The 12272-nt window shown below is 40.5% G+C and overlaps 1 protein-coding gene across 2 annotated transcripts in view; it reads right to left on the reverse strand.

Moving 5' to 3' along the window:
- Positions 1 to 834: 834 nt before the first annotated feature.
- The window catches only part of afmid (arylformamidase), a 47285-nt gene continuing 35847 nt past the window's right edge, over positions 835 to 12272 (reverse strand). For both annotated transcript variants that reach the window (XM_043714933.1, XM_043714932.1), the window contains 4 exons: positions 12068 to 12146; positions 11295 to 11430; positions 4838 to 4942; positions 835 to 1997 (listed from right to left, as the gene is read on the reverse strand). In XM_043714933.1, coding sequence (XP_043570868.1) covers positions 1968 to 1997; positions 4838 to 4942; positions 11295 to 11430; positions 12068 to 12146 — 350 coding nt within the window. In that variant the 3' untranslated portion in view covers positions 835 to 1967. The remainder of the gene's footprint in view (positions 1998 to 4837; positions 4943 to 11294; positions 11431 to 12067; positions 12147 to 12272) is intronic.

A 12272-nucleotide genomic window follows, 5' to 3' on the forward strand; every position in this document is an offset into this window, starting at 1 on the left:
GCAAGATTGTGAACCTCTGCACCATAGGGTGAAAAGAGGGCAGAAAATAAAATTGCAAAAACAACAAATGGTTAAAAAAAAGAAATGGGGGAGTTGTAAGAAATGGGGAAGTGTGTTGTTTTTGCAGATATAGAAAAACACGAGTGTGTATGTCCAGAAAAGGGGTACAGGGAAAAATATCAGCTAGGCAAGCATTAGGGAAATGTATCTTTGTCTTTAATGTATAATTGTGGATAATTGAATACTAACTTTAGTGCAGAATTATTAAAGCAAATGACTTTTTTCATCATAATGTTTTAAATAATTTAGTCTCAGCAAAATAGTTGAGATAGCTGAAACGCAAGAAAAGATACATTGTCAAAATGTATGTTCAGGAATGGAATGTACCTGTGAACAATGGAAGATGTTACAAGCAAAGTAAAAGAACATCAAGATACAAGTTTAGCCTTATGTCAGCACTTAGAGGGAAAGTTTGCCAACTTGGAGAAAGGGGGGGGGGCAATAAGGGCGGAGCGCAGCTGGGTAGTGGTAGAATACAATAAGAAAGATTGGGTAATGTAAGAGTTGGGAGAGGTGACCTTACGCAGCTCAAAAGTATAACTGTGTACTAGTTTGAATGTTCATTGCTCATTTGCTTCTGCATTTGATGTCCATCTTCCTTCCCACCTATCTGCTCCACCTTCCACTCCGACTTATCACTACAACCCCCCCATCCCCGCAGTTATCTATTGCCTTCCAAGCTACCTTCCTCCCAGCCCCACTCTCACCCTTCCTATTCACCTCTCAGGCCCCTTCCCCACCCCCCCATTCCTGATGAAGGACTTATGACCGAAACGTCGATTCTCCTTCCCCTCAGATGCTGCTGACTTGCTGTGCTTTTTCAGCACCACACTTTTCAACTTGGATATTTTATGTTCACCTGTGATAAGACTTCATAGAACAACTTGAGATATGGCGTCTCCAACAATTAGCTTTGCTAACCCTATAGATTTCCTGGAGAATATATAGCATAATCTGTTTCGTCCAACTGTCACACATAGCCAAATTTTCCCCCATGTTTAATATTTTCACAAATAATTAAAAGTGCATTCAAAATAAGCAAAAGAAAATGAACGAAGTGAATTTGTATCTTTATTGCTTACAGTAGAGATCAATCTTCTGACCAGGTTTTGTTATTACTGCAGGTTTCCTGTAGTTGACTATTGGTTGGTTGTGGTTTCATGCTAACAGCTGGTGTGCAGCAGGTTAGGCAGTATCTGAGCATCCAAGATCAAAGACAAACCATGAAGAGACAAGCAAAATCAAGCACAGGGAGAAAATGTATATGAAATGGAATTAACTTTAACTTCAACAGTAATGGTATAGTAATTCACTGAAATTGTACCAATGGCCAACAGTAACACTGCAAATTGATGTTTTACAGAGGCACTGAAATTATGTTGCTAAGGGTTAATAAACTTTGAATGAAACCAGGGGCTTCTAATTTAGTTTTGCACAGTACAAAAGGATTTGTGTGCAGATTGATTGGAACTTTTGTAAGTTTGACATTGATTTGTTTACAGTTCCTTAAATATACCCTATGCAGTATCCATTTATTCCATCAAAATATCTGACTATGAAAGAAATTGAATCTTGTGGATATTCATCTATATTTATATTATCCTGAACATCTGCCAGCTGGGACACTTTAAAATTATGTATTTTATGCAATCAGTTCACATATTCCAGAACTTTCTAATTTAGAGGCAAGAATAAAAAACGTTTTATATATAGTGTATAACTACAATCCCAAGTATTACATAATATTTAACAAGTGGTTAATTATTTAGCATTAAGAGACTGTTAGAAATATGCAAGCATTTTGCATTATACAGAGTTAATTGCCTGGAACTAAGAATATCTACAGTTCTTTCTGTAGCAATGAGGGAACAGTTAGTGTATGCTTTTCTAGTTTTGTGGAAATTGATTCATCTTCTAATCACCATTTTCAACAGTACCTAAAAGAAACAAACATACAGTGGTATTAGACTGATATCTTTAAACTGATAAGATTTCTCAATTATATTTCCAAAATTCCGATGAAAAGGTATGTTTATCAATTGTTCTTTAGCAGTAAAGGTAAAGTTGCAGTACTCCTACCAGACCGTATGACTGTTATCCCATTAGAGAGAGATGATTGATGGTGGTTAACCCCGCAAACACCATGGTTGAGGCAAGGGGTAAGCTTGAGAAAGTGCAACCTTCTTGGTCAGGACTGTGAGAATTTAACCCATGCCCTTTGGCATCAATTTGCATCACAGTCCAATTGTCCAAGCAACTGAGTGAACCAACCCCTCTTTAGAAGTAACTTTAGAAGTATATTTCATAATTAGCGTGATTGAAATGAATTTCATGCCAGATGACAACCCATAATTGCCATAGACAATTTTTAAGGTGTTTACTTGTATTTGCCCGTGATCTAATATATTTTATGTGTATATTTTTTTACCCTTAGAGTGATTGAGTCAACTTAATTAATCCAACAACAATCTTTTCCATTTTAAAATGAACAATGTTAGTTTATTGCTCTCCCACAGTTGCCTAGATGTTAATGGAAATGTGATTTTTCACTACGGCTCATTCACAGTATCATTCATGTTAAAATTAGATGCAGATGAAGGTTAAGACAGTTATTAGAAACTGAAGTATAACCTAATCACTATTTTTGCTGTGGTCCTGATGTTTCTTCGTCAAGTTGTTATTTTTGGCTGAAATAAAGGTCTTGAAAAGGAAGATATTCTCAGTAGCAATGGTTCCTACTGTTAATGGCCTGCAGGTTGATTTCTCAAGTAAGCTTAAGAGGAGAGATTAGAGGAGAGAGAAAGTGGAGTCACAGATAGACAGAGCAGTGAAGAAGGCTTTTGGCACCCTAGCCTTCATCAGTCATTGAGTATAGAAGTTGGGAAGGTTTGCAATCAGTTCACATATTCCAGAAGTTTCTAATTTAGAGGCCAGAATAAAAAACATTTTATACATAGAGTATAACTACAATCTCAAGTATTACGTAATATTTAATAAGTGTGAATAGGAAGGGTTTGGAGGGATATGGGCCAGGTGCTGGCAGGTGGGACTAGATTGGGTTGGGATATCTGGTCGGCGTGGACGGGTTGGACCGAAGGGTCTGTTTCCATGCTGTACATCTCTATGATTAATTATTTAGCATTAAGAGACTGTTAGAAATATGCAAGCATTTTGCATTATAAAGAGTTAATTGTCTGGAACTAAGTATATCTACAGTTATATTGCAGTTGTACAGGATGTTGGTGAGGCTGTACTTTAAGTATTGTGTTCAGTTTTGGTCACTTTGCTATAGGAAGGATGTTATTAAACTAGAAAGAGTGCAGAAGAAATTTACAAGGATGTTGCCAGGACTCAACGGTCTGAGTTATGGGGAGAGGTTGGACAAGCTAGGACATTTTTCTTTAGACTATACGAGACTGAGGGGGGATCTTATAGAAGTGTATAAAATCATGAGAGGCATGGTTCGGGAAGATGCACTCAGTCGTTTTCCCAGGGTTGGGGAATCAAGGACTACACAAAGCATGGTACACATATGGAATGAGCTGCCAGCGGATGTGGTTGAGGCAGGTACGTTAACAACATTTAAAAGGCATTTGGACAAATACATGGATAGGAAAGTTGCTTCCAATTAAACCTGTTGGACTATAGCCTGGTGTGTGATTTTTAACTTTGTACACCCCATCTCCAATTCATGGATAGGAAAGGTTTAGAAGAATATGGGCCAAATTCAGGGAAATGGGGTGAGTTTGGATGAACTAGTTTGGGCCAAAATGCCTGTCTCTGTACCGTAGGACTCTGTGAGAAAGTCCTGGTTTCTATTTCAGGTATGGTGGTTAGGCATTTTAGCTGCTTAGGTGACTGCAGCTGTAACTTGGCCTTGTTTGCCAGGCTCCCTCCCTTTCTAATGAAATTCCATTTGTTGGAGAAAGCAGTTTGAATTTTCTGCCACATCCTTGAACAGAGACTTTAACCATGTGACTATCCTAAATAACAAGTATCAAAATAAGGTAGGTTTGTAATTCAGACTTAAAAATCACACAACACAAGGTTATAGTCCAACAAGTTTATTTGGAAGTACTAGCTTTCAGAGTACTGCGCCTCCTTCAGGTAACTGATGAAGGAGCATGCACTCTGAATGCTATTACAGTAGTACCTCGACATACGAACGACCCCGTTCATGAACAAATCGGTTTACAAACAGGATTGTACATAAAATTTTGTTTCAATGTACGTATGAAGTTCAAGGTATGAACGAAGGTACGAATGCAAAAAAGCCTGTGTGCGACCATGTGGTTTCATTGTTCTGTTTTGCTACGCGCTTGTTGAACGCAAAAGCTCACGGGCCCCGCGTGATCTCATTCAGTTCGTCTTTGGTGTGTGTGCTGTGAATAGCTGTCCAAGCATTCTTACTCTACCCAAGCAATGGGGAAAAATTGATTCAGTTCGCGAACTTTTCGGTTCGTGAGCCGGGTCCCGGAACGCATTAAGTTCATAAGTTGAGGGGCTACTGTAGTTCCAAATAAACCCGTTATAACTTGGTGTTGTGTGATTTTTAACTTTGTCCACCCTAGTCTCCCACTGTAGTTTTAGGTAGCCAAAACCTTTTTTTTACACCAGGCAAATTTGCATTTTTACAATGAAGGTGTTAAGATCTTTGTTTATCCCTTGGCCAAAACCAGATTGAGTTGTAGTCAAATCAAAGGTTCATTTTGTTCTCTTGGGAGATAAGACAATTCAAATCCAAGAAAGCAAACCTTATAGTTACAAAAAACTTTACCTGTGTAAGAAAGTAGTTCTCATCCACTAGTTTTTCTATGATATCAAAATGATCTGTATTTGGTACATCTTGAAAACTGACCTTCAACCCAGCAGCCTTAATAGCCTGCAATGAAAAGTTATTTTAAAAGAACTGCACGGATAATGCACCCACACGTTATTCTGAATAACAGAATAGCAAATAATGTTTCTATGAATGAATTATTCATATTCAGCTGACTGAAAGACACGTCAGGATGGTAGTGTAAAGGGAATTCTCCTTGTCTCACTGCTTAATGGGCATTACCTGTATTGATTGGTGTCAATCCTCCTTGCAGGAAGTGTAATTGGAATAATGGGGGTGGGTTTTAAATAGTAAGATGGATAGGGAAGAAGACCTAAATAAAGTACCAAAAAAAAGGAATTTAAGAACCTTTCTGTTTGAAAGATCCATGGGGCAAAATTGGCATACAAAAGACACATGAAACGGGTTGTAGCAAATTAGTAGCTATCTTTCACAATGCCCCCCAGTTTCTGTTTGCCACTGACTTGGAAAATATTGCCAAGTTGTTTAATTTCAAACCAAGTAAAAATGGTAGCATCTTCCATCAATGGTTCCCACCCATTATCATCCCCTTAAATTACTAACCCTTCCTCACCTTTGTGCCTCCTACTTAACAATTCAAGACATCCCCTTTCCTGATCAAGGATGGACCAGCCCTCTGATTGATCATTGTCCTCTTCGACTGAACTAAGGACTGCTCCCCTTTGACTTTCAGACCTGGTCATTTAGTTGAAGTTTATTTGGTATGCTTGCAGCATAAGCTGCTGCCACATGCCATGAATTTGAAATTAACATTGCATGGTGCCATATACCAACACATCCATCCCCTTGACTATTTATTGGTGGCCTAAATAACAAGCTGCCCAGCTTTTTGTCCGCTCTAAAACACAAGGCAAGACAGTGACAGCTAAGAAAACAGTCTTAAGAGCCCTGAGGTGCATCCTATTCTAATGCACAAGTTGAATGCTGTCCTTGTATACAAAGCTGATTAGCAGCAGCATTGCAATGTTAGGTGTCAGTCAGCTCCAAAGTGCCATATTGAATTAATGAACTATGTTGTAAGTTAATTTGAGATATTCCATGGTGATGCGTTGCTGCTGCCAAACTCTGTGGACAGATGGTGCAGGTGGTCACTGCACATTAGTAAAGACCTGAGATTTGGGCCAAAATGGATGCCAGGGGAAGATGTTGGTGAGCTGCAGCTGCCTGGTAACCATTGTGACTTTCAAGTTGGGAATTGGCACTGATTTCTCTCCACCACCTGGGAAAATAGCAACCTGCATTAAAAAAGGAGAGATTCAATGGGAAGCGATGGCCTTGTGGTATCATTGCTAGACTATAAATCTGGAGACTCCGGTAATGATCTGAGGACCTGGGTTTGAATACTACCATGGCAGACTGTGAAATTGGAATTTGATTTAAACAAATCTGGAATTAAAAATCTAAGGATTGTCAGGCGAAAAGAAAACATCCGGTTCACTAATGTCCTTTAGGGAAGGAAGTTGCTATTTTTCCCTAATCTGGCCCACATGTGACTCTCTAAATTGAAAAGTATTGCACTGGAAAGGCACAGCAGATCAGGGAGCATCCAAGGAGCAGGAGAGTCAATGGTTTGAGCATAATCCCTTCATTAGGAATATGGAAGGCGGGGGGAGGGGGCTGAGAAATAAATGGGGGGAGTGGCATTGTGGGGAAGGTGATAAGTGGATGCAGGTTGGGAGTAATTATGATAGGTTGGTGGGGAGGGGGAAGTGGCGAGGTGTAACGGAAGTAGGACAGATCAAGAGGGCGGTGCCAAGTTGGAGGGTTGGACCTGGGATGAGATGGGGGAAGGGGAGATGAGGAAACTGGTGAAATTGACATTGATGCCGTGTGGTTGGAGGGTCCTAAGGCACAAGATGAGACATTCTTCCTCCAGTTGTCGGGAAGTTTGGATTGGTGGTGGAGGAGGCCTAGAACTTGCGTGTCCTTGGGGGAGTGGGAGGAGGAATTGAATTGATCGGCCACAGGTGGTGGGGTTGTTTGGGGCGTGTATCCCAGACATATTCCCTGAAATGCTCCACAAGTTGGTGTCCTGTCTCTGTGATGTAGAGGAGACCACATCGAGAGCAACAGACACATAGATGAGGTGGGTGGATGTGCAGGAAAATCTCTGCCAGAGGTGAAAAGATCCACTGGGGCCTTGGACGGAAGCGAGGAACGAGGTGTGGGTGCAGGTTTTGCACCTTGTTCAATGGCACAGGAAGGTGTCGGGTGTGGAGGGTGGGTTGGTGGGGAGCATGGACCTAATGAGGGAGTCGTGGAGAGAATGGTCTCTGCAGAACACAGGTAGGGACGGGGTAGGAAATCTATCTGTATTTGTGGGGTCCGATTGTAGGTGGTGGAAATGGTGAACGATAATGCGCTGTATCCAGTGATTAATGAAGTGGAAGGTGAGAACTGGGATTGGGGGGGTAGGTTCTATACTTGTTGCAGTTGGAAGGGTGCGGTTCAAAAGCATATCCCCCAAGGACATGCAAGTTCTGGGCCTCTTCCACTGCTAAATCAAACCCACCCAATGACTGGAGGAAAAACACTTCATCTTCTGCCTTGGGATCCTTCAAACACACAGCATCAGCATCGACTTCACTAGTTTCCAAGTCTCCCCTCCCTCCACCTCATCCAAGATCCAACCCTCCAATTCGACACTGCCCTCTTGACCTGTCCTATCTGTCCATCTTCCTTTCCACCCCCTCCCCACCGACTTATCACAATTTCTTGCCACCAGCATCCACCAATCACCTTCCCAGTTACCTTCCCCACAGCCCAAACCCCACCCTCCCTATTTATCTCTCAGCCCTCTTCCCCCTCCACATTCCTGATTAAAGACTTATGCCCAAGATGTTGACTCTCCTGTGCCTCGGATGCTGCCTGGCCTGCTTTGCTTTTCCAGCACCAGACTTGTCAACGCTGACTCTCCAGCATCTGCAATCCTCACTTTCTCCTGCTTGTGACTCTACACTGATAGTAATGTGGTTGACTCTCAACTGCCCTCTCAGCAATTAGGGATAGGGCAATGAATGCTGGCCCTGACAGTGACACGGTCATCCTGTGAATGAATAATTTTTAAAAATTATAAGTAAGATCTTAACATAAGCAAATGAGCTCCTCAATACTCATTGATCAAAGGTCAAAGATCAGACCATTCTCATCGTAAGAGGCCTCGCTGATATTCAGCCGTTTGCCTTCTAGATTGGATGTGGAGTAGAGAACTGAAAAATTTCTCAAGTATAAAATTGATGAATTATTTTGAGTGCTGATGTTAGATGTTCCAGCTATACCCCAAGTATGAGCAAATTCATTATCACTTCTATTAACACAATGTTACTCGCAAATTATTTACATCTTCTAGCCTTTTAACTGCATTGATTCTTAGTTGGTCATTTACTTACAAGATTCCAACTCCTCACACCATTCCCCCTAACAAGAATCCATTTTGTTTGTTTGAAATGGTTAATATGTTTTTAAATGTAAAATATTCTGTAAAGGTGAAAGCTTTTCCAATACTTGTTTGCTAAATTTACAGAATAGTAGTGTCAATGTAATTTTAAACTCGAAAAATGCATGCTGTAGCTCTGCACTACTTAAAATGATGCAATTTTCTACATTTTGGCAGATAAATTGCTCTGTCAAACAATAAGGAAAAAATATATAATACCATCAGAGAACTCAATGAGTGAAGGTGGACTGAGGTGTAGGGACTTGGGTCTGTAGCAGAATATTTTCAGAATCATATTTCATTCTGGTTGAATAATGCTTAGACAAGATTGTAGATAATGGAGGTGTAAAATACTGTACTGAGCAGTTCCTGAAATTACTCGTATCTTAATGAAATAGTATTAACTTGACAGAGGAAACAACACCTGAAAGACATATATCAGAACCTTGAGTGGAGCTTTAATCAGTAATATTTCAAATGCAAAAAGTCTAATTATTTCAGGCTTGAGTGCTGCACGCTGATTTTGAATTCTTTTCAATATGGGGTAGGCTCATATAAACAAGTTAGGCGCACACCTGAGGAGGTGTAAAGCCTTTGGGGTTCTTGGTCAGGCCGATCAGGAAGGTGACCTGGATTTCTGGGGCCTCACTGAGACGTAGCAGCGGAGGCTGGAAACCCCTACCAGAAGTGTGCTCACTGTTGCCTTCCATTGTACTGGAATTGAAACTGCACAATGGGAAATAAATGATTACAATCACACTCTGGAGTATGCAGGGTAAGTTTTTTTTCTGTGAGGGAGGGAACTGCAAGATCCATTGATGTGAGGCAGTTTGAGGGCAACAACATAATGCACAGACCTAAGCACTATACAGAATACAAACTGTAGGCTTCCTAATTTTTGGCAACCCTAATACATTTGTCTCCCTGTGTACAAGGACCTGCCCCAGACATTACTGACATTTAGTTCAGCATCAATACATCTGAACATAGGCCAAGGAAAGTATAGCGATGTTTAACCAAGAGATGCAATGGCACCAACAGAATCTGTTCCCTATGTTGGCTTTGTAAATTTGGTTCCCCATGCTGGAGCAGACTATCAACACAGACGTCTATCCATGGTTTATCCTGTATTGACTCAATGTTAAACATCATGGTGGCACCATTACAATTGGGGCTAGACCAAGATTCAAACAGAAGTATTGCAAAACCATTAACATTAATGAAAACATGATCATTCACACACAGTACAATGTCACCCATTTCATCAATGTGTACTCAAAATTTATCTTTTTTCTTTCCCTTACAATTTATCTCAGTGTAGTCACAGGTTCTCTAGCTGCGGTAGAGGGAGGCTACTCAAGAGTGAAATCCATTGAACTTGGAAATTTTGTCATGTGACCCTAAGGCATTCGTGTCTGAACAGCCCTAACATACTGACAGTCTCCTTATCAGTCGTAAGTGGACTCTACTCATTTTAAACTTCCAAGGGTTGGAAGGAGGCAGGAAGGATGGAAGTAAAGGGCCAAGCCACCTCTCCTGTGTCCTGAGAGGATGTTCTGAGGTTCTTCCTCTGACTGGCTGCTTCCTGGAACCATTTGTTCCCATGTAAGAGTGAACACCAGGTTCTCTGTCACCCTATCACCATGAGGACCAGTGACTGGTATGATAGAATACAGGAGTCTGTGCATACATCCGACAGACCTTGAGAATGCTACACTTGGCTCTCCAAGGCAGTTGCCAACCTGTTCTTGGATATGGCCAGACAATCACTTGCTTGAGACAGTTAGGTTTCTACTCCTGTAGATTCTGGGCTATGAGGGTATTAACTCCCATAGATAAAACCTGTCTGCTGTATCGATGTTTCCTTGCATATTCTGACAAAGTTCCTGATTGTTGACACCATGGAGTCTTCTCCTGTCTAGGTTGAGAAGGTGCCTGGTCTCTTACAGCCTGGGGTGTTTCTTTCTCAAACCAGTTACAGAACTGTCACAGTGAGGTGCTCAGAAGCTTGTGTTCCCAATTTATCTAAGCTTGACGTTCTCATCAAGATATCAATATCTCTGACAGTGGACTGTAACAGAGGCACCTTGTTGATAAATCCTCTAAAGCCTCAGAACTTTGTCAGAGGTTGAGGAGGTACCTTAAGACCATAAACAAAGGAACAGAAGGAGGCCATTCAGTCCATTGAGTCTGCTCCACCAATCAGTGAGATCAAGGTTGATCTAATAATCCAACTCCATATTTCTGCCTTATCCCTTTAGTTCTTGATTCCTTACAGATTGAAAATCTGTTTTAAATGGTCGACCCCTTACTCAGAGAGTATGCTCACTGATCCCAGACTCTTCCACAAGGGGAAACAATCTATCCACTCAAGAAATCCATTCATATGAACATGTTAAGTACAACTGTACTTGTACTTGAAAATTGCTATGATTCCAAATCCCTAATGGTGGTGGCACCTGTGCTGGGGACCTATGAAAATACCAGGGTGAATGTGGCAATTACGGGAATGCAAGACTTGTGACTGTTGGCGATGAAGGGTTGGAGGGACGATGCAGGCAAGTCCTGGGTTGGAAAGCTATTTAATCCACAGACTCCTTGCATTAAAAAATACTTACTTTTTCTGCAGAGTTTTGCAAAACAACAATCTAGCCTCAAGTATCGGCATTCACTGTTTTAAAAAATGAAAGGATTTATCGGGGCCATGTAGCCATTGCAGCTTTCGAGCTCAGGGCACCAACATTTTGACTGGTGACTCCACTGGTGGTCGTGACCCACAGTTTGAGAAGCGCTGATTTAGGTTGGTCCACCATGTCCAGAAGCCTCTAGTTATGCTAGGCTGAATTATTCAAAATCTGCTTGAATAACATTTCCCAGGAGATAGGAAAATAGGTTTGATAGAGTGAAACAGATGAAGTACATAAAATGAAAATGTACCTGGTAATATTCTTGAGATTGTTTCCTAAATTCATCTGAGTCATGCTGTGCCACGGCGATTATGATCTCACAGTTACCATTCAGCTGCTTCGTGATATTCACAAATCGCATCGGACTATTTCGGAGAGCATCAGCCCTATTAAGTCAGAATGAAGTATTTATTTCAGACTGATGTGACAAAAAAACTATACTGCCATCATCAAAACTAAAGTCTGCCAGTAAAGGGAAAACACGTTTGTCACAATTACAATCACAAGGAATTGATTCAAATATGTTGGCTTGATTTAACAACCAATCATTAGAAGCAAAAAGCTAAAAGCTGATAATCATAAAAATTGCAAAATGAAAGTTAATTTTTAGCCATGCAAGTAAGTTGCTAATACAAGACTTCTAAAGTTTCTATTTCACATCTAAACTTCAGCGAAAATGCAATCACTTACAATATAAGAGTAAATAGATATAATATAAATAAATGATTGCTCGTTTCAAATGCAAACCCCAAGTTCTCGAACACTCACTTCATTTTGCAACTTATTAAAAACTAAAATTAAGATAGAACCCAAAGAAAATGAACAGCAAATACTGAATGAGTTGGCATGAAGAATTACCAGTTTTCACACTATTAAGTGTGAACATACATTCCACACAAAATAGTGAGGGATTAACACAAATACTGAGGTCATTGAACTTTGCACCTTTGGTTCTGATTGCAAAAACGTATTAATTTATAAATACAATCATAGTCAACAGCAATGAATGCTCAGTGAACCTACTCGGTCATCTTAAGAGGATCATTGACAAAGGTATGAACAATTGGACAGAGATCATAAATCCCACTGACAAGTAAAGCACCTGTGGAGAAATAAAACATGGTTCTGTAAGGTGCCATCAGTCAATGGCCTTGTAAAATTAGAATGATGTTGTAAATAATCCACATTAAAACTTAGGCAATATTTTTGAAACATTCACATCTTTCAA

This window comes from Chiloscyllium plagiosum, chromosome 24 (assembly GCF_004010195.1).
Source record: "Chiloscyllium plagiosum isolate BGI_BamShark_2017 chromosome 24, ASM401019v2, whole genome shotgun sequence".
NCBI lineage: Eukaryota > Metazoa > Chordata > Chondrichthyes > Orectolobiformes > Hemiscylliidae > Chiloscyllium > Chiloscyllium plagiosum.